The following is a 25,619-nucleotide window of genomic DNA, read 5'->3' on the forward strand; positions in this document are numbered from 1 at the left end:
CTTTGTAGACTAGGCGCGAATGGGTGGATAAGTGATTGAATTACTGAAGCCGAGGCCGTGTTCTCGGGTCTGGTTAAACGTAACATTTCGACGTCTACGAGTGAGTGTGACTTGATCTTGTGCTTGTGATTCGTGTATTCGTGATATGCTTGTAACTCAACGCCCGCTTATGCTGTAAATCATGCCATCGTCATCGTTAACTTGATGGATTCGTCTCATCCCATTCAATCCATCTCCTTATAACTCCATCTACCGCCCTGATACCCTCCCTCGTCGCCTCTACTTCGAACCACTCTCTGTGCTCTCTTCCGCACGCCTCACACTTGCCCCCGTTTGCCTTGAGCCCTATACCCGCAAGCTCAATGTGCACCAACCGCTCAACACGGTGCACGTGGGTCGTCATATGTGGTACCACGCCCGACGACTCTTGCGACCCGGGAAGGTAAGGGTAGTACCGTAGCATCTCCACTTCATGTCCACACTGCCGCTGCCATTGATTTAGCCGGCGCTGGACGTTGGAGGCTCGGCCAATCTTGAGGAGCATGGTGGAGTGGGCGGTTGATGGGTCTGTGGCTGCGAATGAGGAGACCACGTCGCTTGGACGGCGGGATCGTGAAGGACGGGATGGCGATGGAGGGGAGAGGAGAGAACGAGCGGCGTCGACGGGTGGAGATGTCGAGTCGGAGGTTGGCGTGAGCCAGAACATGTAGATGAAGCCTGGTTCTTCTGAATCTACGAATGGACGTGCCAGCTCTGCCATGAGGGCAGAGGCAGTTGTCGTGTCTAGCGAGTCGGGGATAAAGCTCTTGATCTGCCCCGTTTGCGAGCCTGTCGACTTGCGAGATCGGCGGGAGGATTTGCCGGGGGATGTATCCTGCGAGGCGGATAGGTGCTGCTTGGAGTTGCGTTTCGGAGGAACGGGTATGGAGGTTCGCTGAACGGGACGAGGTTGAGGACGCGCTGGACGAGTCTCGGGAACTTCCTCGAGAGGGATGGAGAAGCAGAAGCAGCAGGAAAGAGTCTGCTTTGGCTTTGGCTTGCTCGTCTTCCGTCCTCCACTATCCGTCCTCTGCCTCCTCTTCTTCTTATCCTGCAACTCCACCAACCCAAGCCTATCAGCCAACGTATCAAGACTCGTGCGTCCCTCGAGTATAGGCGTCGCCGTGGCTCTCGGGCCGGGACTCGAGTGCGCAGACATGCTCGCCTGCTCACGGTGCTGCCAGCAGTAGAGGGACTCGTCGCGGGGGTCGGGCGTGCTGGGTCTCGAAGTTGCTGGCTTTGCAGGCACGGGGCGGCGGCAGGGCCGGCCGTTGGAGGTTATGCCGCGGCATGTTGAGGATGGATTCTTGGAGTCGGAGCGGGAGAGGAGGGACTCGGGGGTGTTGGCGACAAAGGGCATTGTTGGTGTTGTCTTTGGAGTGGTCCTCTCTCGGTGTTTAAACTGGGGATTGAAACGAGAGAGAAAGAAAGACCCAGCAGCCCCTTTTTGAATAAGGACCGAACCGAGGAAAGTGATTCAGGGAGAAAGGGACAGGCCCGCTCGGGGACCGCCCAAAGTTTGGTTTTTTCACATCTTGGTTGGTGGGCGAAGCGCGGTGAACCAGCGAGGCTGGGCTGGGGATGGATTGGGGAGTGTCTGGTAGTGAGTTGTCGTCGTGGCTGGGTCGTGTGGCTGTGCAGGGGGCGAGATGGCTGAGAAGGCAGCCACCAAAGAAGTGTTGATGTGTTGAATGTGTTATTTAGAAATTGATAGTGATTGATTGATTGTGAGATGGATAATTGTGGTGTCAATCATGGTCGAGGATTGATGTTGGGAAGGATGTTTGGTATGACATCTTGATGGGGCACTCATGAGAACTCATGATGCACTGATCTGGGTGCCATGATATAACAAAAATCCTGAGGAAGAACGGAGCATTTGAGGCTGAAAGAGAAAAAAATAAATAAACAAAGGACGTATAAAGGATGTTTTTATTCTATTTTTAATATCTTGTTGAGATGTTACCTATCTGCTCTTGATGCAAGCTGAACCCTGCAAGAGACTGAGAACAGTGGCTGGAAGACATTGGATGGAGTCTCTAACACTCGCAGAGGAAACCGTGACGGTACGTCTTTCGTATCCTGACTATCGTGAAGCTCGCTTGATACGTGCCGAGAAGGGAGATGGAATAGATAGGCAGGCAGATACTGTCTCGATTCTCCAGCGCCGTCGTGAGGATGGATGCCGGGACCAGCACAGGAAGTTGAGGGAGGCGAGCCCTCGTTCTGACTAGCCGATCTAAGCGTGCGGCCAGTGTTGTTTCGAGAGCCAAGGAAGTGGTTTGTTGTACGCAGACAAAAGCTGCTGGAGGAATGAAGGGTAGCGTATGCTCATGTAAAAGTTCAATTAGCATGAACCGTTCAAGTCCAAGTCAAGCCGCCCAGTCAAACCGGAAATACAGATTGAGAGGACTGAGTGTCTTGTATAGGGTTGACGCTGACGCCATGGAGCCATCAAGGTTCTTCAACTCTTCACATGGCTAACAGGGTAATTCTGTCTGAGTGCATGGAAGAAAATATTCATAGTTAATTATTCATACAAAATTAAAGCAGTCCGTGATTTATGCGCCTTCCGTAGCTATGCATCCCCCGTTCCGTGATGCCTTCGTCCTTGAACACGCCATGATTAACAGCAACGATTGTCACTGTCCCGTAGTCCCAATGATGATGTCCTCTTTGCTAATACATGCATGAGCCGACTCGATACTTGCAGCGTGTTATCGGCCATCTTGCAATCCACACCGGGTAGCGGCGACACCTTGATGGCCTATCCTCAACACAGCGCTTCAGATTGACGGCGATGGTGAAGATGGGGCTGGTGATGATGCTTCGCTCAAAAAGTTGAACCCGACGATGCCTTCGGCCACGATCTTATCTTGGCCAGATTCAAGGCGTGAGTAGAGGGACACGCGACGGCCGATGATGCCATCGTTGCCGACTTCTAGGGACAGTGGTCTTTCCAGAGGAAGCTCAACGAAGGTATCTCGAGGTGTTGGTTGGGTAGCTGGGAGAGCGAATTGGCGAAATAGCCCACAGTCGCTTGCTTTTCTTGTCATGTCACCGCTGGAACTATTCACATATCAGTATGGGTAGAGAGTATAGCAAGTGGAGGTTGACTCACTGGATGACGACACGGAGATCTGAGAGGTTCTGGATGTCGCACTCATCGCTCAGCGTCAGTCTTGCGTGTGTTGCACTTGAGTTTCCAGGGAATCCAGGAGTATGAAAGGCGAGGTCGGCGCAGAGGTTGGAGGTGGTTGTGTTGATGGGAGGGTTGAGAGCCGCCAGGGCACCTCCTCGAGGTCGGTTGGAGTTGTCAGGGCCACACATGATGATTGATGTTGTGAAGATGTAGTTGAAGAAGTTTGTAAGAAGAAAAAGAGGGCAGATATAGCTTTAAAGGACAGTTCATCATGCCAATGCATCTTTCTCATAGTCTCTCACTCACACAGACCAGAGTTTCATAGCTCGAAATAGCTTTGTCCGCCAAACTTGCTCACTCGACATTGACCAATCACAGCACCGCATTTGGCAGCGCTGTTCCCGAATCGGGCAATCCACGGTGAGCAAGTTTGAGCACCTTGATGACCTCTTGAACAGATTTACCTGCGCTTCGATAAATGCATTATGATAATGCTATTCCTTTGTTTACGAATAGGATTAATAATTACCCCTCTGACGCAATTCGGTGCTTGATTGCCGTGTCGGTCTTTATCCTTCCGTCATGTTCCTCCATATCCTCCAGCTCCCTCTTCTACCCCTCTTCTTTGCCTCTGCTTCTTCTTCGTCTTTACCTCTTCTCTCTCTTGACTGTCTTGAACAATACTCTCTGACTGAGAATACCTGCTCTCTGCCTGTCATGTCTGTTGGAACCTACTCCCTCCCGGCGCTGCCGTACGCCTACGATGTGAGCAACACTACACCCCGGACTTGTGGTCATGGCATCACAGTACCCCGGACAATGAGCTGATTTCTGTATGACAGGCCCTTGAGCCTAGCATCTCGGCCCAGATCATGGAGCTCCACCACAGCAAGCACCACCAGACATACGTCAACAACCTCAACGCCGCCCTCAAGACATACGCCTCGGCCACATCGTCCAACGACATTGCCGGTCAGATCGCCCTCCAGTCAGCTATCAAGTTCAACGGAGGCGGCCACATCAACCACTCCCTCTTTTGGGAGAACCTGAGCCCCTCCAGCTCCCCAGACTCCAAGCCCGACAGCGCCCCTACCCTGGTCGCCGAGATCTCCAAGTCCTGGGGCAGCCTCGAAGCTTTCCAGGAGGCCTTCAAGAAGACCCTGCTGGGTCTGCAGGGAAGTGGCTGGGGATGGTTGGTCAAGGATACCCAGGGCTTGCGCATCGTCACCACAAAGGACCAGGATCCCGTCGTCGGGGGTGAGGTGCCCATCTTTGGCGTTGACATGTGGGAGCATGCCTACTACCTGCAGGTGAGTTGTAACACAAGTTTCATCACATATCGGGTCGGAGATCTGACTGGGTTGGATAGTACCTCAACGGCAAGGCTGCCTACGTCGACAACATCTGGAACGTCATTAACTGGAAGACATCTGAGGCACGATTTGTCGGTACCCGGGAGGATGCTTTCAAGGTTCTGCGGGCTTCCATTTGACTTGAGGTCGAGGGAAAGGAAATGAGCAGGGACATAGTATTAAACAGCTTCACAAGGTGAACAATGTAAATTCACGTTCCTTTTGGTGGGATTAGTCCTACACGCACAAAGCATGGTAAGACTTATTCAGCTGAATGTTGTCATTCTCCATCACTTATCTCCCAGTGACACTATCAACGTGCTCAACGTCTGACACTCTACCCTTAGTCTCGGCTGGTTACCAAGGCCACGGCCAGCATCTGACTCGCCCAGCAGACGCTGCGTAACTTTCTGACCGCCAAGTAGGCCTCCCATTCTGTGACAAGGTGCTGATTAATTGCCGTGCGATGTTGTTGTCTCCCCCTTTTGCGAGTCACATATTGACTCCCGCGTGCCCCCGCCTTGTCATGCAGTCTTCCGTTCGGAGCTGAAAAGGATGGGCGAAAACGAATTTGCCGTCTACCCGTTTTGTCACGGGTGAATCGAGGCTCTAGATATGCATGTTTTCACCGTCAGCCACACACGCGCCAAGATCTAATGCTGCTTGTCCCTCCCAGCCCCTCCTGACTGGGGGTGAGCTGTGTGTAACCATACAAAGACAAGGTTATAGAATTGGGACAACGTATCTGCGACACTGCTGGGCGTTTGTGTGGCGGGCTGACCGGGAGTGTGTATCGTGGCTGTTTGGACGCAGGTACCGGGGGCTCTGGCTGCACAGTAGATCTGCACGGTCAAAGAAAGCTTGATTGACTTTTTGTAAACGATGATGGATTATCAAAAAAAAGGCACTTTTGTTGCAGACAGGATAGTCCGTGATAGACGTGATACTAACTGCATAGTTGTGCGTGATAAAACCGTGATACGTCTGACTGACTCAACCTGTACTCAGAGTTGTATAATAGTGTTGAATTCCAAGCCGAGGGCTGAACAACATCGACTTGGCCCCCACCACAGGTCAAGGCATGTATAGGCTGTCAAAGATTATTTTAAGAAACGGGCTTGTGCTGATGGAGAGGACAAGGCAAACAATGGCGTCTAGTCAAAACGAGTCGAAATACTGTAGATCAACGGAAATGCGAAACTTGGCGTCTGTTGCCGTCCGCCCGTATACTAAATCTAGCATCCCCCCTTCAAACTGCGTCCCGATAATGGGTCTAGATACTGAAGACGGCCTTGCCGTGCGGCCTGCGCTTGGTCCCTCGCGTCCCCGGTGCGACGGCAGCGTGCAGCTGGACTGTAGACGTCGAGAGATGTAGACTTGTGCGAGGGACCTGTCGTGGGGAAGGGGAAAGAATTGGGTATAAAGAGGGGAGGATGAGGAGGATGGAAAGATGGGAAAGTTTTCAAGTCAGTGAGACCAGAACAACTGGTACGCTTTTGTCATTCGTTCATCCTCTTCTCCCCTCTGTCGTTACCCTACCTACCTACACTACCTTCGCTTTTTAACCCTTCTACTCTCGAGATCATGTCTCGTCTCGCTCGCTTTGCCCTTGCTGGGCTTGGGTACGTAAGAGAGTATCTCCTGTCTTGAAGTTGACTGACGTTTGAGCTTGTCTAGGGCCTCGGTCGCTTATGCTCAGACCTACACTACCACCGTCACCGAGACTGTCATCGAGTGTGCTTCGTCTTGCTACTCTGTGGTCTCGCAGTGTACCTCGACCGAGTACCCTACCTCGTGTGCTGGGACCGTGACTTCTACTCTCGGCTCTGACACTTCTGTCGAGCTTCCGAGTGGTTCTTCCTCTGTGTCTGGCTCTGAGACCTTTGTTGTCGTGTCTACTCCTCGGACCAAGATTGTCATTACCCCTACTTCTTCTTCGACTCTTCCTGGAAACACCACTTCTGACGCTAGCCCTTCCACCCTCTCCTCCAGCACTGCTTCTACTGAGACTACTGTCGTTTCTGATTCCACCACCGTGTCGGAGGCCTCTAGCGCTCATCCTGAGGTGACTTCCTCTTCCTCTGATGTCTGCACCGAGCCCTATGGATGCTCCTCCAACACTTCCTCGCAGAACGTGGAGACCTCCACCTCTGTCACCAACCTTGAGACTATGCCTACCTTTATCCAGAGTGTCGACTCTAGTGCTCTGCCTTCCGGTACTTCGGCTGAGACTGAGGCCACCACTTCCGCCTCCAGCAAGGAGACTTCTGACTCGGGATCCTCCACTTCTTCGGTCGCTAGCACGGAGACCTCTGCCCTTCCATCTGCGCCAACTGGTAGTGTGAGCTCCAGCACTGTCTCTGAGCAGGACTCTACCTCCGCTGAGGACACAGGCAGCTCCACCACTGAGGGAGTCTCTACGACTACTCTTCGATCGGTCATTACTAGCCAAGTTACCATCTCCGAGAAGGCTTCTACCACCTACGAAGAGAGCTCAGGCACTGTCTCTGAGCAGGACAGCTCTACCATCACCGAGGACACTGGTAGCTCTACTGCCACTGACGAGATCTCTACAACTACTCTCAGATCGGCCATTACCAGCCAAGTCACCGTCTCTGAGAGCACATCTACCACCGACGAGGACTTTACTACGCTTACAGAGACATCCGAGGGGGGCTTCTCCATCAAGACTCGCAAGTCTTCCTCCCGGGTTAGCTCTGCTAGCACTACCGAGGACGCCAGCACCAAGACGGACCAGAGTCCCTTCTCCACCGACTCGGTCTCTTCTGAGGGAACCACTGTCACTAAGCTGACGTCTCAGATCACCATCACTCAGACTGAGTCTTCTACTGGTATTGAGTCGACTGATACCCCTGAGGACACCAGCTCCAGCGAAGTCTCTTCCGCCAAGCCATCCAGCACTGGAGATACAGCTTCTGAGACAGACTCTTTGTCCATCCAGAGCACTAGTATTGTTGAGAGCTCCTCTTCCAAGACTTCTGTCACTACTGGATCCACTGGCAGCGTTGACAACCCCGAGTCCACCTCCAAGCTCCCCTCTGGTACCAGCGAGACCAAGTCCACCAAGACTCCCTGCCCACCATACTCTCACACTCATGTCTACCCCAACACTACTGTTGTTCACAGCACCGTTGAGCAGGGCACCGACTCTTCTGCCCTCCCTGGCAGCTTCACGTCAACCTCGCTCCTTGACAATGGGGACAGCTCTTCGACTACCCCAGGCGTGACTGTGGAGACCGCCACCACCAGTGTTCAGACTTCGGAGAGTGAGCTTCCTAGAACTTCAAGCACTGGAGAGGCGCCTAGCACCGAGTCCACTTCTGGAAGTGTTGATACTGAGTCTTCGTGGCTGCCCACTCCTTCTTCCGACACCTGGAAGTCTACCCCTGGAGCTGCAACTACTGAGTCTACTACTGCCGAGTCAACTGGCACGTCTATTCTGTCTACACCCGTCTTCCAGACCACCCCCACTGCTACCGAGTCCGTTGGAACCTCTACCCTCTCCGAGTCTTCCGCCTTGTCCACCACCAGCGCTGCCGACGCAGAGACAACCGGTCCCTATGGATACGACTTTGGCACAGAGAGCGACTGGGAGGCCTCCACCCTCAGCCCCGATACTACTAGCGACTCCTTCGCCTCCAGCGCCGACGCCGTGGGCTCCTCCTCCTTCTCCCCCACCACCTTCATGACGACCAGCAAAGCCGACACCTCAGCCGCGAGCACCACCACTGAACCTCCTTACCAGCCTCCCGCCTACGAGCCCCCCTCGTACCGCGCTCCCGCTGGTAAGCGCTGGGGTTTCAGGTGGTAAGAGGGGAAAAGGTACAAAGCAGGGCGCGTGCCGTTTTGTTGTCAAACGAGTTGACGTCTTTTTCATTCTTGACTTTCTTTCGTGTATCTGAGATACTTGATCTTTGGGATACTTGATACTTGACATACTTTTGGGGGTTAGATAATGATGGGGTAGAAAATAAGTAGGCTTTGATCCTTGACTGTGCCTCCATGTGCTTGACCTCAAAACCAGGCATTCGTTTGCGATCCCTTTTCTGTTAGTAGAAGATTCCATATTCGTGGGCGTCTCCCCCGACCTTGTCATTATCCGACGACCGAGTACCCATAGATCATAAAGAAAGGTAATTCTTATACATACTACTTTACAGTCTTATCACATCTTTATGCTTCTTATTAGATGATAATAAGCTAACCGAGACCGTTGTTCTGTCGTCCTTTTGTGCACCTATATGGCATGGACGGTAGCTGGACGCGAGATGAGGGGCAGTTGGGGAAGCATGGAGACAAGAATGGAGACTTGAACAAGCTTAATGAGAAGAGCTGGAGCCTAGCGCAAGCGAGACGAGTGGTCCTTGTCTATGACATTTACTGAGGGTTGGGGGAACTGACGGGGCTGTGTTATCATCCCCCACTTGTTCAATGGCATGATGTCTCTTTGAGCATCGATGCCATTGTCAGTCACAAACAACCAGTCGCTTCAAACTCGCTCTGGGTCCTTGTCGTGGATTCAGCCCGCATTTAGCGCCACACCATGTTGGCTCACATGGGTTTGGTTTGTCAAGGTCAAGGAACGAAACGTACCTCGCCCAATGACGAATTCCAGGACACTCTGCAAGTCATGTCAAGTATGTTGATTGGGGCGCCTGCTGTGAGCGCCAAGGACCTTGCTTCTGCTTCAAACATGGCACGGGCCAGGTCACAATGGATGCTGCGATGTGGATGAGTGAATTCTCGGTTTTCGGTAGGTGGGGGGGTATTGGTCTGCTGATCATGGGTTTTCTCCAACAAAGCATCAAGTCAATGTCTTGTTGCCAAGTCTGGCCGAAGGAATAGCCAAGGCTGGTTACCTCACCGCAAATAATAGCACCAGTAACATGAAGCCGAGTGTATGGTTCCCAAATGGAACAAACATCGAGGTAAAGCCTGCAAGCAAATGCATCTCGACCCTATGGAATGCCCAATTCGAAGCAAACAGGACATCGGAGCAATAGAAGGCTATAATTCCTCAAAGGCCTATGACTATTACCATAAACAAGTTTACGTAAATGAATCCTAAAATGGTAGATAATCATCGTAAATTGAAATAATATCTTATAAGTCTTCTATGTCCCGTCTTCTAAATGAACTGTCGGCCACGTCCTCCGCTCTCAAGCACAATCCTTAACCACTCCACCATACCGAGAAAACCTTAACGGCAATCTTTACCCGCTGTATGATTCTGGTCAATGAAATACTCGAAATGGGAATAAAGCGGATACGGGCGGGTATGACCACATGAATCATCCCTGCCATCACACATCACATACCCTTGTGCTCTTCCACTACGTAGTACTACCCCATCCTGCGAGCAGATCACCCCGACTTTTCCCTCATCACCCCGGATTACCTACACCATACGAGTATGGTACCATCCAGCCCAACGTCTTGAGTCAGGATCGACAGGCGGCCGTCGCCGTGGAGGATTAGGCGAGTGTCAACGAGCGGACCCGTTGACTCGGATCGGATCCGCTGCCTTCCAAGCCCTTTAAGCGTAGTTCGCAATGGACAAACAAGTTTAAATACAATGCGTAAAACCCTTTTTGTAGTGTAAGAACTGCCTTGTTTAGAAATCGTGATCACTACAACTCAGCTGCCCCAGCACCCCCCCCTCATCCCTCAATCATCATGAAGACCTGGCTTAGCCGCGGCAAAGGCGTCCGCGTAGGCATCACCATTTGTTGCCTCATAGCATTTGTGTTGTTCGGCTATGATCAAGGGGTTTTTGGGGGCATTCTTCAGAATGAAGACTGGCTCAATCAATTCGACCGCCCCTCTGATAGCAAAACCGGTATCATCGTTTCCTGCTACAACCTTGGCTGTTTGACGGGATGTATCAGTGAGTTGTGCCTTGTTTCTGCTTGTATATTGTGTTATGTCTCTTTCGTGTGTGCTTGGGCTCCGCCCAAGCACGGCCACCGAGTCAGAAATAGGGGTACTAACATTCACCTCCAGTCAACTTCTTCACCGCGGATAAGCTTGGCCGGCGAATGACCATTTGGGTCGCAATGGCTCTAGTTATAGTTGGCGCGACCCTTCAAGCCACAGCCTACAATGTCCCTCATCTCGTCATCGGACGAGTGGTGACCGGCTTTGGAACTGGCATGAAGACCTCAACCGTGCCTATGTGAGTGTCTCCCGGTCTCTCCATCTCGCTCCTGCGTCTCTTATATCTCTAATCAATACTTTTTCAGGTACCAATCTGAGCTTTGTGAGGCCAAATATCGTGGCCGTCTCATCGCCTCAGAGTCCCTCTTTGTTGGCGTTGGCATAGTATTTGCCTACTGGTTCGATTTCGGCCTGTCGTATGCAGGTGGAGCAATGGCCTGGCGCCTTCCTCTTGCCTTTCAAATCGTTTTTGCGCTCCTCGTCGTCGTCCTTGTGTTTGCTCTCCCCGACTCCCCCCGTTGGCTCTTCCAACACGGCCGCCGCGACGACGCAATTGCTGTTATGTGTTATGTCTATGATAAAGACGTCAATGACGCTTGGATTATAGAGCAAACCAAGGCAATTGAGGCTGCTATCGAGCTTGAGGCGGAGGCGCAAGTCTCCCTGGTCGACTGTTTCAAGAACGACCGCGTCAAGACCGGCAGCAGAGTCATGATGGCCTGGGGAATGCAATTAATGAATCAATTGGGTGGGATTAACCTCGTAGTCTACTACGTACCCTCTGTTCTCGTCACAAACGTTGGAACAACTGCTCATATGGCTCAAATCCTTGGTGGTTGTATTCAGATCATGTTCATGGTTGGGGCCATTTTACCTGCACTTGCCCTGGACCGCATGGGCCGCAGAAAAACGATGATGTGGGGCTCCTTCGGCTTAGGGTTCTGTATGATGATGGTTGCCATCCTTCTGTCCCAGGCTAAGAACGCTTCCAACGGCGAGAAGTGCGCCTCAGCCGCTGTTGCCTTCTTCTTCCTTTACCAGCTCTTCTTCGGCTTCTCCGTCAACTGCGTCCCCTGGGTCTACGTCCCCGAGATCCTCCCACTCAAAGCTCGAGCTCGAGGCACAGCTGTCGGCATCAGTTCTAATTGGATGTGGAACTTCGTTATAGTAATGATAACGCCTATCCTTATAGAGAGGATAGGCTGGAAGAGCTATCTGATCTTCGCTATCACCAATTATTTGTTTGTTGTTGCGACCTGGTGGTTTTTCCCGGAGACCAGCAACTTGGACCTCGAAATGGTGGACAACATCTTTGCTTCCGGAGAAAACCCGGTTACAGTAGCAAAGAGAATGCAGAAGGAACTCAAGGAAGGGCGCTTGCGTCCTATGGGTGCCGATTCTTCAGACAATGAAAAGGTGGTGGAAGATATCAAGGCTTGAGATGTTGGGAATTACTCTGGGTGTGGCGCACATTAAGGTTTAGGTTCGTTATTTTTATCGCGATCGGATCGACCCACTCAAAGTGGAATTACCATTGGTCGATCTACAAGTGGGCCTCAACGGTTCTGTACGTACCTCTACTCAATGAAGGAGATTGTTAGGAGGTAGCGAGCGATGTCTGAGAGCACAATTGATGTAGAAGAGGAATTCTCTTTGGAACTTCGTGGTCCCTTTTGCTGAAATAGTCATTCAACGGTCTTCGGGTCTACCGTCATGATGATAAATCGTCTCTTCACCTGAGCCCCTCGAAGAGGGGCTCATCGAATAGACTACGCTTGAGCCCAAGGCAGAGCCATCACTCTTGTCACCTCAAGAGATACAGCTTTCTAGATTTACATGGCTTAAAATCACTGTTGCGGCAGTATAAGTCGTAGCGACTTAGAAAGGAGTGGCAAGTAAATGCTTGTTGCTGAAGTGAAGCACCCAAAGATTGCCGCAGCCGATGGACCAACACGACATGGATGAGTGAAGCAAAGGTGAACATCCTGACTACCAAAATTAAGAGTTATTTACCGAGCTTTAGGCACAGATGGGGCTTCAGAATAAACTGAATTCAGGAAATATGTTCTAAACCTTGGGAGTGGAGGAGGCCTAATAGCAGGCTGGATGGAGGAAATAGGCTCTCAATCCTAGATAAAAAGAGGATACAAATTAGAGTACCTCTAGACGCCCTCAGCCTCATCCCACCAGACCAAGTACGCTATCACGCTGCCTCCCAGTCCATCGGCTCTACCATCCACTCCCACTCATCGTCCACAACCATGGCCTCATCCAGACTCTCATGCTGCTGAGCCAGCTCCTGCTCGACGTGCGATGAGGCTATGCCGTATGCGGCCTCTAGCCCGCGCAACACCTCCGTCACGATCCACGTCAGATCGTACATCTTGAGTGGCGGTGTCTCCTTGCCCTCGCTGGCGTCTTTCCATCGGTTCCGTAGTTCCTTGGCTTTCCAGAGCGCTTGGTTCACTTCTCCCTTGCCTAGTGCGTTATATACAGGACAATCTTCGTCTTCAAGCGCCTTGAGCACGTTGTGATGATACGCATGGCTGGAGGCCACATAGTTTCCCCTGCTGAGGTTCCCTCGCGAGGAGATGTTATCCTCAGGTCTCGCAGACTTGGAGACTGTAACTCCAAAGATGAGGAGAAGCAACACGATAGCTTGCTCAATCCACACATAAAACTCATGAAAGTCAACCTTGAAGTTCTGCTCCGCATCCCCTTTTGTAAAGCCAAACTCTTCCGGATTCGTAGCCCGTTGATAAGAGGCGTGGAGATCGATAAACTTCCACCGCAATCTTTGACAAGCCTGCTCAAAGCGGTGGAACGCCTGCGCCGGTGTTAAGCGCGTTGTCGAGGCTATGGCAGGTTTGGGTGCTGTTGAGGGTGCCTGTGGAGGCGGTTGTGAAGGGGAGCCTCGGTTTGAGGGGGCGGGTGAGTTGTAGTTAGATCGACCGTTTGCCCATATCGAGCCACCTAGTCCAGAGGGTTTCTTGGTCATGGCTGAGTGGGAGAGGCTCGATCGCGAGCTGGAGATGAGAGGGTTGATGGGGAGGGTCAAGCACGCAGGGGAATGACTCCCACTGCGTTGCGCTCAATGGCTTTGTCGCTATGAGACTGAATGAGCACCACTTCAAGTCTTTGCCGATTGATAGAGCCGAAGAGTTAGTCGCTGAGATACGATAGGCCGTCTTTGAGCTTCTCTCGTTCTTTGATCCAAATGTCGCGTGTCGAAGTTGCAGCGCGTCAATGACGTCTTCAAATCACGCAATTGATAACTCTGACTCGGAGATGAACCCTACAAGTATGAGAACACACAATCAACCAAGAATATGAGCGCTTATAGAAGCAGTATCAAAGAACGTGCGGGGCAGATATTGATGGTGAAGGAGCTGGGAGACAACGATCGGAATGGATGGAGATTCAATGACCAGGGGTGACTCTGATTGGCTAATCTCCCCCTGGCGCGGCAGCTGAGCAAGCGCTGAAGACGAGCGCTAAACAGAGGTGATGCAGACCCCTGACGATGACGGGATCCGTTTGATGGCGGAGCGGGGCTCCGGCTCCGGATGGCTTCCATGGCAACCGGCCCGGGGCCGAAGCGGCGGAAGTGACATTGAAGATAACCTGCTAAAGCAACGATGATTGAGTAGAAGGATCTCGAGAGAAGATGAGTCCAATTGAGAGAAGAGTTACTCCACTGATCTACAGCACACCTTGATGAGTCTCTTAATTCACAGAGTGTTTAGCAACAGTTTGTCTAGCCAGGCATCCTCCGCCGCTTATGATGGCTTCACTGTGGACGTTGCAGTCCCTCGAAACTACCACGCAGCGACCAGAGCATCGCTCTAGTGATTGACCAGCAGGCAGAAAATGACGGAGAAATCGGGTATTGATTCAGGACACTTGCTCACTTCCCACCATTAGAGAACCACTCCCAACCCTTCAACAATGCATCTCGTAATCATTCCATATCGATGTATACAATCTTCATGTTGAAAAAAGCACACAGCTGAGTAGGGTCTCAATCCAGCTGTCCCAACCCATGTCCAGAAATAACAAGATAAAACCTGCCTGCCATAAACACTTCATAATCGTCAACCTTTTTGACACAACCACTCAATCAATAATGCGCCGACAACTCCCGCAACCCGGATGCGCTATCCTTGGTGAACCAACTTGAACAAACAAAATCAATCAAGTCATCGCTGCCTTGGGTTCCCAGGCGACGAGGTCCTGCTGGGGCAAGCCTGGGACTTTTTCACCTCCTATGAAGAGTCTCTGATCTTCTTTGTTGCCTTGGCTGTGCCAATGTGAGTGTTGTGCACCTAGTCTTTGTTAGCTTAGTCCTTTCATGAGGCAAACAATACATACCTTGGTTGCGAATCGAAGACTTGTCAATGTCTCCTTCAGATGCGTCTCAAGCGGTGACACCATGACAAACATCAGAGTCTTGCTGTTGCCACCCAAGCTGTACTGCAGAAGGTGGGTCAACTTCGAGTTTCGGTACGGCACATGGCCAGATCCTCGTCCAAGAGCTTCAATGACGTCGCCCAGGCAGCTCAGACTCTTGTTGATGTTCTGGGTCTCCTTCATACGGTCGCCCTCGGCCTGCGAGTGCTTGAGACGCTCGGAACCTGCAAGATCCACAAGATTGAGTGTGCCTTCGCATCGCTCGCCTGTTGCCGAGTTCTCGCCAACCAGCTTGAGGATGAACACACTATGAGAACGCGATGATCGCTCGTTGGCCTTGGTCGCAGCCACCGACCGGTTGTTCTGCGCCTCCTCGAGCATAGTTTCCACACTGGACGGGCTGTTAAGCCGTACTGACTTGCAGTTCACGATGACTGTCTGCTTGCGGGACTCATCGTGTCGGATCTCGAGCTTCTTCGGTCGGCCTTCAGACGATCGCTCGTTGGGGGTCAGCAAATCGTTGAGTTCCTCGTTGTACACTTCAACAAACGAGCCCTCCATCGTGTACTCCCAGGACTTCTCCTTGAGCTTGGTGATGGTGTCGTAGATCATGTGCGTGGCGCGAGGAATCATGCCATCTGCTGAAGACATGGTGAAGGTCTTTCCAGATCCTGTTTGGCCATAGCAGAAGATGCACACGTTGTAGCCGTCAAGGGCACTCTGGACAAGCTGGGAAATCTCGCCAAAGATCTCCTCGTTCTGAGTGCCGGGGATGAAGACTCGGTCAAACTCAAAGGGATAGTTCTTCCGTGTCACATTGCCAAGGCTGCTCTTTTCCTCAGGGCCAGCCAGCACAATCTCGGCAGAAGTCTTGTCATCAGGGAACGACATCTTTGCCTGCTCGCCCTCACCATCACCCAGAGGGGGCCGGACTCGACACATGACGCGGATGTTGCCCTTGAGCTCCTGGTACTTGTTGAATAGGACTCGGCGCTCTGTCTCCTCCTTGATGAGCTTCTGCTGCGCTTCCTCAGCTGCACGAAGGGCATCCTGAAGTCTTGCCTCCATGTTGGCAAACGAGTCAGACTGAGCCTTGCTATCAGACTCGAGGAATTCGACATGCGACCGTAGCGAGTTGATCTTGGCCTCCAGTGTTGTGTTGGCTGCCGACAGCTCGGCAATGTTGGCTTGTAGGCTGTTCTTAAGGGTCCTCTCTCGCTCAAGATCCCCTTGCAGGCTTTCGACTTGGGAGTTGACTTCCTTGAGTTCTCGTTCCCTCTTTTGCAGAGCCATGCCCATATCTTGGTACTCGTTGCCCATGCGAGTTCGCAGCTCTTGAATTTCGCGGTCCTTTCTTTGTCGTTCGCTTTCCAATTCCTGCTGGTATTGTCGTGTGAGGCCCTCGATTTTCTGCTCATTGTTCCTGGCCTCGTGCTCCTTCAGTCGGTCTAGTTCTCGTCTCATTTCGTCAACCGCTGATCTGTGCTGTCGTGCCATGTCGTCCATTACTTCTCGGTGCTTTCGCTCTTGGTCTTCCATTCGTCGTGTCTGCTCCCACTGTTGCTTCTCCATCTGATGTCGGATTTGACGTCCTTCCTCTCTGGCCATGTCGAGATCTGACTTTAGTGACTCATTCCTCAAGTCAAGCTTCTCTCTGTCGTTTTCGAGTTCCTTGACTACAAAACCGTTAATATTTGGACTCCCACAGTGAAGGCATACTCACCTCGAGTCTTGGCAAGTTCGAGCGCATCATCTTGCCCCTTTCGCTCGCTTAGAGTGGTGTTGACCATCTCCTTCAACTCTTTGAACTGGGACTCCATGTCCACGACTCGACCGTCGACATCCCAGGCTACATACGATGTCAGTTTAGAATCCTTGGTGAGAAACGATTTACTAAGACAAGGGGACTTGATGGGTGAGGTAAACGTCTTGACAGGCGACAAGGACAGCGATTCCTGAAACTGGTCAAGCTTTCGCTGTACCTGCTGCTCCTTGCTCGGCTTCGGAGGAACCGCCTAGGTCTGTCCCGAAGAGTCGATTCGAGAGCACGCAGGAATCTTGCCGTGGGTATCTCTGTCGTGACGCCTGGTGGTCATGTTGGAGATCTGAGAGGTGACTGATGACAGAGACGACTGTCGCGTCAAGGGGCGAGAAAACACTTGATTCCCGCTGGGAGGCGAATTGTCGTCTTCAAGGCTTAGTTGAGTAAATCTCGAAGTCAGAGAACTATCTCTGTTGGCTGTCACAGTTGAATATGACTGGGCCTTTCTGACTTTGTTGTTGTGGAGTGGAGCAAGAGGTTGAGAACTGTCTGGCTGGAAAGTGGTCGGCATACCATTGCTAGGCTCCGAGTAATCTCTGTCCTCCTCGCGAAGCCCATGGGCTGTTCGTGGTCGGGGCGCTTGGCTCTTCGATCGCATGTGTCCGGGACGAGCAGCTGTTCGTGGGGGGTTCGAGGGGGCATATCGATTTGGGCCGACGCTCTTAGCGAAGTTGCTCGATGTTGACGTTCCGAGTCGTGATTGGGAAGCCGAGGGTTGTTTGAGCTGAGAGGATAGTTAGCAGAGTTCCAAATGCATGATCATCCGCCAGTACGAAAGAAAGCCTTTCAACGCCATTCTTAGCAGTAACCACAAGTCCTTTCCTGCATGTCGGGAGGTTGCTAGAAGCCGTCCGCTTTTGTGCTCCAGGTCTCCGTGCAGGCAGAGTGTGACTGGCACTGAAGGACCTCATATTGCAATTTTCGACATGAAACACAACCAAAGGCCCCTTGCAGCATGTACTCGTCGAGACAATTGAAAAGACGAGAAAGAAAGCAATAGAGATGATGGGAAGAGGCGGCTTGCCAATCGTACAAGGTGGCATTGATCATGACAACAGACAGGTACTCACCCCGGACATGCCCGCAAGACTCTGGGGCTTCATGTTGGATCGGACGGCCGACGGGGCAGCCGCAAGGGACGTCGGCTTTGCGGGATACTCGAGGGCTCGATCGGAAAGAGGCTTGCGCTTGGCTTCGGATTGTGATGCTATGCCACTCGTCAGTAGGAGCGACCGTGAAGAGACTCGATCCTGGGAGTACCTGGCTGGGGAATCTCGCGCTTGAGATTCTTGAGAGATGCGAGAGAGGTCATTGTTGACTGAATGCGTGCGTTGTGTTGTGACTCGCTCCATTCTGTGAGTCCTCCCCCTATTTGCGTCGACGGTGCGGGCAGCCTGCTCATCTTGGAGCTTCGAAACGACTGTTCCAATGTCAGCAATGTGTCTTGTTGCATAAACTTGTCTTGCACTCAAACATACTGTGTCCATGGCGAGTAGAGCACGCGCGCGGTGCAAAAGCAAAGGAACTAGTACGTGGACAACAAAGAGTAGCGCGCTGCCAGCGGTGGTAGAAGGCGTGATGAAAGGTGAAGTGGATGGAAGCAGGATGCGTAGTTAGTATAACCCACCTCGCAACCAAAGGCTGTTATTTTGGTTGGAGGTTCCAAATGCGTGTTAGCTCCGCTCAAGACTTGGTACTGTTGGCTTTAGATTGGCGATGAGGCCGCTTGTTTATCAGCGTGATGCGGGCGTGAATCTGTTGCCCAGGCGACGTGGGGTCTCCCGAAACGGGCTAACTACGCTATTCCCGCGCTGTGTGGCTTGACCTTGCATGTGGCTTGACTTTCTGCTGACTCAGACGCCAGCTTGTTCAACGTCAGTTGCAACGTGGGGGCTTTTTTGCGTCCACGTCGTCGTTGATATTCACATGTCATGACGTCCGCGTGAGAAAGCAGATGCGCTGTCGCAGACTCTAACCTAGACTCGCAATCCCTTGTCCCTTTGTTGGGTGAACCTGAGTCGCGTCTGCATCCTTGAACTTTGGGTCAGATCATAAAGAGACGAGGTCTTGCGCAATCTCTTGTTCTTCATGTCTCGATAGACAACCTCAACTTCTTTCATCCTTTGTCCAACACACGCGAGCGAAAACACCATGGAAAAATATAGCCAGTTTCGAGATCGGGGTAAGCACGATTTACAATTCAACCCCCTGCTCACATGCTAATCCCTTCTAGCTACCGGCATTGCGCCCTTTCTCCCCGTCTCGACACCCCTCTCTGCCGTCGCAGCATTCACCCACGGCGCACTCTTCCTCTTCCGCCTCCCATTCTTCATCTTCTTCTTCCTGGGCTACTTCCTCATCTTCCACTTCCTACCATTGCCCGTCATCTTCCGCAAGGTGGCCCTCTGGGGCTTGATGGCCATCCCGGGCATATGGTGGGTAGATCTCCAACTCGACGGTGTGAAGCGTGGCACCCTCGCCGACCAACCCCGAGAGCGCTTCCCGCACCCTGGATCCGTCATCGCCGCCAACTTTACGAGTCCCGTCGACGCCATCTACCTCGCCGCTATTTTCGATCCCATCTTTACCGTCTCGTACCCCGAGACTCGTCAGGTGCAGCGTCTCAGTCTCTTCGGCGCCGTCTTGATGGCCCTATCGCCCGTACGAACCGCTCCCCCAAAGAACGCCAAGCTTGTCGATATCAGCGATCTCCTAGCCGACAACCCGAACCGAGTCATTGCCGTGTTCCCCGAGTGCGGTACCACCAACGGCAAGGCTATCCTGCCCTTCAGCCCTAGCATTCTCCAATGCCCGCCCGACGTCCACATCTTCCCCGTCAGCATCCGTTACACGCCACCCGATGTTACGACCCCTGTGCCCGGAAGATGGTTCAAGTTTCTGTGGAACCTGCTCTCCCGGCCTACAACTTGCATTCGCGTTCGCATTGCTGAGGGTCAGATGAACTCGGCTGCCGCAAAGACCAACGGCGCCTCATCCGTTCCCTCTGATCTGCGTTATCGCAACGATGTGGGCTCCGCTGTCTCTGGGGATGAGCAGCGTGTGTTGGATCGTATAGGCGAGGCACTTGCCAGACTCGGCCGTGTCAAGCGTGTTGGTCTCACCATGAAGGACAAGGCCGCCTTCGTGGAGGCTCTCAAGGGCAAGAAGAACTAAGTATGTAAGAAACGAAAATGTTACAGTCTTTGTTGAAGCGGTATGGATTTGGCTTAGAGAAGGCGGACTTGATCCCTTTCTCAGATGGGATGGAATATGGAGTTCGCATTGCAAGGAGCTATTTTGGTGGGTGGCTTTTTACCTTGGTCTCGCGAAATACCCACAATCACTCGTGGAGCGGGGTTACGTTTCCGCTTGTTCTTGTGTTTTGTTTCGATTTCTTTGGGGCTCGTATTGGTCTTGTTTGTGCTTTATGTTGTAACGTAGCTTGTACGTAGACAAGAAGCCCAGGGCACGTTGAAGCATCACATTGGCATCACATTGCGAGATTCACATACAACCAATTGTGTAACAAGAAATCATTGGGATATAAAAACTGACCCAGAAAATCTAAATTCGCCTTTTCCGATCCCGGACAAAACACAAACATTACATGATTCGAGGACATCTTTGGCTTCCTCGCTGTGCCTTTTAGTTAGTCAGACCGCTGTCGGTGACGCAGCCCTCGCTCGCGTTCTTGACGAGCTGGGCGTACTTGCTGAGCGTTCCCTTGGTGTAACGAGGAGGAGGAGCCTTCCATGCCTTGCGACGGCGGGCAAACTCCTCATCAGAGATCTCGAGGTCAATGGCGCGCTTCTCAGCGTCAATGACGATAGAGTCACCATCCTCGACGAGGGCGATGGGACCACCCTCCATGGCCTCGGGGACGATGTGGCCAATGATGAAACCGTGAGAACCACCAGAGAAACGGCCGTCAGTAAGAAGAGCAACGTCCTTGCCAAGACCAGCACCCATAATAGCAGAAGAGGGCTTCAACATCTCAGGCATACCGGGACCACCCTTGGGTCCGTCATAACGGATGATAACGACAGTCTTCTCGCCCTTCTTAATCTCACCAGCCTCAAGACTGGCAATGAAGGCAGGCTCCGAGTCGTAAACACGGGCCTTACCCGCGAATCGGAGACCTTCCTTGCCGGTAATCTTTCCGACACAGCCACCAGGGGCCAGCGAACCGCGGAGGATCTGGATGTGACCGGTAGGCTTGATAGGGTTGCTGAGGGGTCGGATAATGGTCTGGTCCTCGGGGAAGCTGGGCATGTTCTCGACGTTCTCCTTCATGGTCTTACCGGTAACAGTCATACCGGAGCCGTCAATGATACCCTCCTTGATGAGGAACTTGAGCAGAGCAGGAGTACCACCAATCTTGTGCATATCCGCCATGACCCACTTGCCGGAAGGCTTCAGGTCGGCAAGGAAAGGAGTGCGGTCAGAGACCTTCTGGAAGTCCTCAATGTCAAGCTTGATACCAACAGAGTCGGCGATAGCGATCAAGTGGAGGACGGCGTTGGTGCTGCCACCAAGGATAGTGGTGACAATCATGGCATTCTCGAAGGCCTGGCGGGTCATGATATCGCGGGGTCGGATGTCCTCCTTGAGAATGTTGCGGATAGCAGGTCCAATCTTCTCGCACTCGGCCTTCTTGCTAGGGTCCTCAGCAGGGCTGCTGCTGCTACCGGGAAGAGTCAAACCCAGAGTCTCGATGGCGGTGGCCATGGTGTTGGCAGTGTACATGCCACCGCAAGCGCCACCACCGGGGCAGGCGTGTCGGATAATGTCGAAGCGCTCCTCTTCGGTGATCTCTCCAGTGATGTACTGACCGTAGGCCTGGAAAGCAGAAACGATATCAATGGGCTCACCACCCTTGGTGCAGCCTGGACGGATAGTTCCACCATAGACCATGATGCTGGGGCGGTTCACACGACCCATGGCGATAGCAACACCAGGCATGTTCTTGTCGCAACCGGGCAAGCTGATGTTGCCATCGTACCATTGGCCGTTCATGACAGTCTCGATACTATCGGCGATAATCTCTCTGCTCTGAAGGGAGTATCGCATACCAGTAGTACCCATAGAGATACCATCAGAAACACCAATGGTGTTGAAGCGGTAGGGAATCAGACCAGCCTTGGCCACCGACTCTTTGACAATGGCGGACAAGTCCATCAAGTGCATGTTGCAAGGGTTTCCCTCGTACCAGACGGACGAGATGCCGACCTGAGCCTTGTTCATGTCATCCTCAGAGAGGCCGGTGGCATACAGCATGGCCTGGGAGGCACCCTGGGCCTTGGGCTGGGTGATGTTGGCGGAGACCTTGTTGAGCTTGTCATCGGCGGCGCGGAGGGCAGTGGTGGAGAGGAGGCGGCTGTAGAAGAGGAAATGTTAGCATTAATCGGCATTGTACAAGTGTTGGCGATGAATTCGTGCTGAATAGTGGGTGGTGAGGTCACATACCCATGACTCCTCGAAGAGAGGGGGAGAGCTCCAAGAGCTCTCGACCGCAGGCGCAGGGAGCGGGAGAGCATTGTGACGGACGGCCAAGAGGGTATCCAAAGCCAATTGAGGCGTTGAGACGATAAAAACAGGCCTTTTAGACTTTGATACCACAGAATCAAATGTCGAGGCGGTGTCTTACGAAAGAGGATTTCTTTTCTTTCAGTGCGTCGCTGCGATGTCGGCTCGCCTTTTGACCAAAAATTCCATGCCCACCTTCCCTGTGATCTTCCCTGTGACCTCTGGGCGCTCCCTCCCCGCTGGAACGCTCCCCGCATGACAATTCGGTCGCTATGATTGGCCCGGGGGCCAAGTGAGGGGCCAGCTGCAGCAGCCACCTGCGCCGCCAAGGATGCTTCCGGGGAAACTGCTTCAACTCCGGAGACGAGCCCACAATAACCTCACCGAGACGTTGCCGAGGCGTCCGCTTTTTGATCAATTGTAGCTGTTTTGTGTGTTTGCTCCTCATTTTGATAGCTATTGTTGCATATTCAGACATCTAGAAGCTTTAGATTACCCTCGTCGAGCTTACCATTGGGCATAGATAGGTCAGAGCGACACCGGGCTGGCTGACATCCTAGATAGCTGCATTGACGTCAAGCTTATGGAAGTTGGGGCTTGGCATTCATCCTGACCAGATAATAGTTTATTTTATTTGCTCCCCGCCATCTTAGTGAGACTATATGCTTCTTCCTCTATCCATTATTTAGGAAAGCCAGTCCAGCTATGCAACAACCATTCTTCGCCCTCCCACTAATAGCCCTAGGTCGCTAGGGTCGCTAGACTTGCGGGGCAGCACTGGCTAACGGCTCCATCTCAGAACCAATGGCTTCGCAAAGGACAACCACAACCGCTCAACTACCTAGACACAATTCACCACCTCGCCTACGGTAGTATTCTTCAACGTACTGAGCAACTCAGGCGATCATTACCTCAGCAACACAGTTACACCGAAGTCGACCTCACTCACTCGAGTGATGCAATCATTCATCTTCAGGGCCTGCCATCTCTGTTACTAAGACGTTTGTTGACAACGACAGTATAGGAAAGAAGATCAAAGATATTTTGCGTAATTCGGCTGATGGAGGGAACATTGGCCATCTTATGCCATTGACGCAGTTAAACGAGTCATCCAGGACATTGAAGTAGGTTGTCGTTTTGAGAGGGTATGTGACCTCACTTGACTAACCTAACCAGGAATCTCCAGACCAAGCTGGACCAAAGTCTGGCTAACATCAAAACTCTTAGGCGAAAGCGCGAGAGGAACGATGATGGTCAAGTGTTCGCCCTTCATGGCTTCTCCCTTGTAGGTATCCAGCCATCCTCGTCGGCTAGAGAGATGTCGGCATCCTTGGCCACCAGCAGCTTTACCACCTCCACAGACCCGTCGACCCCTATCCGAGCAGCGGCGCTCTCATCATGTTCTTCATAGTCATCTTAGCCACCCGAAGCTATCTGAATAACAGCCTCTTGGGATCAAGTTCCTACCCCACTCGGGGCTCGCAATTGCCCCGCTCCCCCACGCGACCCTTGCATTGCCGCTCTCCAGAATCTTGAACATGCTCTCCTGCGCGCCTGACATCACGCCGCTTGGGTGGTAGCGAGCTTTCCGTCGGCAGGTCCCTTGAGTTGCAATGCCGAGTTTTCGAAGAGCGTGCGGCGCGTGCGCTTGGCGTCCTGGAAGCGCGCGCTGCGCCGTGCTGCCACTTGATGTCGGTTTCGCCGATACCCCTGACGTCCTGAGAGGGTGTATTGTAACTCATCAGTAAAGTTCTTCTACCTACCGCACTGTCGCTCTCGGGCCGTTCTCATACAATCTCGTTGGTGACCAGGTCGGCAAATCTCTATGGCCAAGTTTCCCTTCCCTTGCATTTCTCGGGACCACCCGACCAAGTTGTCAGGATGATGTTGTTGGATTGGTCTCGGTTGATACCGATCTGCCGTCCGTCCCAAGCCAGGGGGGATGGTCGGTTATGGGAAGTGACCGTGTGGGGGATCCCACGTTACAGCACGAAAAGACATCAACTCGCGGACCCGAGTATCTATTGTCATGATCCTGGTATCGATCATTTCCAGCCACTTACGACCTGGTCCACCATGTGATCCACAAACCCATACACTCTCCCAGAGTCAAGCCGTGTGATGATTCACAGCGTGACCCTGTCCATGCTGGTCCTTTCGATGGGAATGGCCTCTTTCATCCGCTCACCCTCCTCTTCTGCCGGGCCACGGTGGCGTTCAGGGTTCTTTCTGATATCTGATAGCATTTACGGTATCCTCGCAGTCTAGACGAGTTGCGACATGGGGCTGCGTCTGGTAGGCACGTGGGAGATCTAGCAGGGGTGGATAGGAGGGCTCGTATCAAGCTCATCAGATGAAGGCAGGTCGCTTGGTTAAAGAGGTTGCGTGAGGCCCAGGGGGTTCAGGGCGAATTGACAGAGATAGCCTATTCGTAGCACAGCTCAAGCTTATACACAAGCTTGAATAGCATGCATTAAGACAATAAAGTTTCCCACTGCTATAGATAACTCCGTAATAGCTTTAAGAGAGGGGAAATGAGGCCGCAATGTCCTTAATAAAGCTTCTTCTAAGATGGCTACCTTTCCCATCGCCAGGGATAAAGGCACATTCTTCACTCTCCTACTAGCTCGGTTGCCAATAGGGAGCAACAACCAACATGCAGCGAATCTACCTGCAGTGGGTTAACCGAGACAATACAGACGTTACAGCTAGGTACCGGAGAGGAAGGTGACTATCTACTTCTCCGCACCCCTTGTCGTTCTATGTGTATTCTAGAAGTCTAGACTAACGTTCTGGAAGTTTGGGCCGACACTCCGATAGTCCTCGCTCTGCATCACTAAACCTAATCCACAACTTCAAATATCTGCTGTAAGATTCTAAGTTTATACTCTGAAGATCAAATGTAAACTTCCTCTTGAATATGGGTTTCCATCATGAAATGTTAGCTATAGCTACCCATAGAGTGCAAACCTTCAGGCTCAAACGCGAGATCAACATTAATGTAAGAATTTGAAGTAGACTTCAAAAAGGCGCAAGTGCTTCGTTCATGAGTGCCGAAATTTATGGCAGGGGTTCAGGGTTGTCACGCGTGCGCGTGCGAAATCATTCTGTTGTGCCGTTGGGGATGCCGATGCCTCAATTGTCGAAAAGCAAAGGTAAACCATGCATTAATCATGCCATAGAGCTGCTGTTTAACGGTATCTCGGGCCGCTGTCAATAAAAAGTTCGTCAACTTGAGATATAAAAGAGTCGAGTCCTCTGCGTCTTTCCTACCTGTTCTATCACTCTCATCATCCACTCATCCATTTATCCACAACTATCAACTATCACTCACAGCTTCGACACTTGTGTCCTCCACAAGTAAGCTGAC

The 25,619-nt window shown here is 52.2% G+C and overlaps 9 protein-coding genes and 1 pseudogene across 10 annotated transcripts, besides 1 other annotated feature; 5 read left to right on the top strand and 5 right to left on the bottom strand.

Annotated features, from left to right (window-relative positions):
- Window positions 1-196: 196 nt before the first annotated feature.
- On the bottom strand, window positions 197-1,399 carry NCS57_01265700 (uncharacterized protein; the record flags this gene model as incomplete). The annotated part of the gene is made up of 1 exon (XM_053062324.1): window positions 197-1,399. One exon carries the CDS (start codon window positions 1,397-1,399, stop codon window positions 197-199), a length of 1,203 nt encoding a protein of 400 aa, XP_052908852.1.
- A 1,426-nt stretch (window positions 1,400-2,825) lies between these two features.
- Window positions 2,826-3,381, bottom strand: NCS57_01265800 (uncharacterized protein; the record flags this gene model as incomplete). The annotated part of the gene is made up of 2 exons (XM_053062325.1): window positions 3,161-3,381; window positions 2,826-3,108 (listed from the first exon to the last, which is right to left on the bottom strand). Exons 1-2 carry the CDS (start codon window positions 3,367-3,369, stop codon window positions 2,826-2,828), a joined length of 492 nt encoding a protein of 163 aa, XP_052908853.1. The 5' UTR covers window positions 3,370-3,381.
- A 364-nt stretch (window positions 3,382-3,745) lies between these two features.
- Window positions 3,746-4,673, top strand: NCS57_01265900 (uncharacterized protein; the record flags this gene model as incomplete). Its single annotated transcript, XM_053062326.1, has 3 exons — window positions 3,746-3,946; window positions 4,024-4,491; window positions 4,551-4,673. Exons 1-3 carry the CDS (start codon window positions 3,764-3,766, stop codon window positions 4,671-4,673), a joined length of 774 nt encoding a protein of 257 aa, XP_052908854.1. The 5' UTR covers window positions 3,746-3,763.
- Window positions 4,674-6,117: 1,444 nt separating this feature from the next.
- NCS57_01266000 (uncharacterized protein) lies at window positions 6,118-8,365 on the top strand (the record flags this gene model as incomplete). Its single annotated transcript, XM_053062327.1, has 2 exons — window positions 6,118-6,155; window positions 6,211-8,365. 2 exons carry the CDS (start codon window positions 6,118-6,120, stop codon window positions 8,363-8,365), a joined length of 2,193 nt encoding a protein of 730 aa, XP_052908855.1.
- A 1,865-nt stretch (window positions 8,366-10,230) lies between these two features.
- Window positions 10,231-11,931, top strand: NCS57_01266100 (MFS domain-containing protein; the record flags this gene model as incomplete). Its single annotated transcript, XM_053062328.1, has 3 exons — window positions 10,231-10,441; window positions 10,558-10,729; window positions 10,797-11,931. The coding sequence occupies 3 exons, from the start codon at window positions 10,231-10,233 to the stop codon at window positions 11,929-11,931; spliced, it is 1,518 nt and encodes a 505-aa protein (XP_052908856.1).
- A 763-nt stretch (window positions 11,932-12,694) lies between these two features.
- On the bottom strand, window positions 12,695-13,489 carry NCS57_01266200 (uncharacterized protein; the record flags this gene model as incomplete). The annotated part of the gene is made up of 1 exon (XM_053062329.1): window positions 12,695-13,489. The coding sequence occupies one exon, from the start codon at window positions 13,487-13,489 to the stop codon at window positions 12,695-12,697; it is 795 nt and encodes a 264-aa protein (XP_052908857.1).
- A 1,267-nt stretch (window positions 13,490-14,756) lies between these two features.
- Window positions 14,757-18,210, bottom strand: NCS57_01266300 (Kinesin-like protein; the record flags this gene model as incomplete). The annotated part of the gene is made up of 6 exons (XM_053062330.1): window positions 14,757-14,816; window positions 14,863-16,577; window positions 16,625-16,750; window positions 17,237-17,447; window positions 17,794-18,143; window positions 18,198-18,210. 6 exons carry the CDS (start codon window positions 18,208-18,210, stop codon window positions 14,757-14,759), a joined length of 2,475 nt encoding a protein of 824 aa, XP_052908858.1.
- A 664-nt stretch (window positions 18,211-18,874) lies between these two features.
- NCS57_01266400 (PlsC domain-containing protein) lies at window positions 18,875-19,897 on the top strand (the record flags this gene model as incomplete). The annotated part of the gene is made up of 2 exons (XM_053062331.1): window positions 18,875-18,905; window positions 18,957-19,897. The coding sequence occupies 2 exons, from the start codon at window positions 18,875-18,877 to the stop codon at window positions 19,895-19,897; spliced, it is 972 nt and encodes a 323-aa protein (XP_052908859.1).
- A 471-nt stretch (window positions 19,898-20,368) lies between these two features.
- NCS57_01266500 (Dihydroxy-acid dehydratase) lies at window positions 20,369-22,260 on the bottom strand (the record flags this gene model as incomplete). The annotated part of the gene is made up of 2 exons (XM_053062332.1): window positions 20,369-22,100; window positions 22,190-22,260. The coding sequence occupies 2 exons, from the start codon at window positions 22,258-22,260 to the stop codon at window positions 20,369-20,371; spliced, it is 1,803 nt and encodes a 600-aa protein (XP_052908860.1).
- Window positions 22,261-23,254: 994 nt separating this feature from the next.
- Window positions 23,255-23,660, top strand: NCS57_01266600 (annotated as a pseudogene). Its single transcript has 2 exons — window positions 23,255-23,373; window positions 23,426-23,660.
- Window positions 23,255-23,660: a sequence feature.
- Window positions 23,661-25,619: the final 1,959 nt, after the last annotated feature.

This window comes from Fusarium keratoplasticum, chromosome 10 (assembly GCF_025433545.1).
Source record: "Fusarium keratoplasticum isolate Fu6.1 chromosome 10, whole genome shotgun sequence".
NCBI classification, from domain to species: domain Eukaryota; kingdom Fungi; phylum Ascomycota; class Sordariomycetes; order Hypocreales; family Nectriaceae; genus Fusarium; species Fusarium keratoplasticum.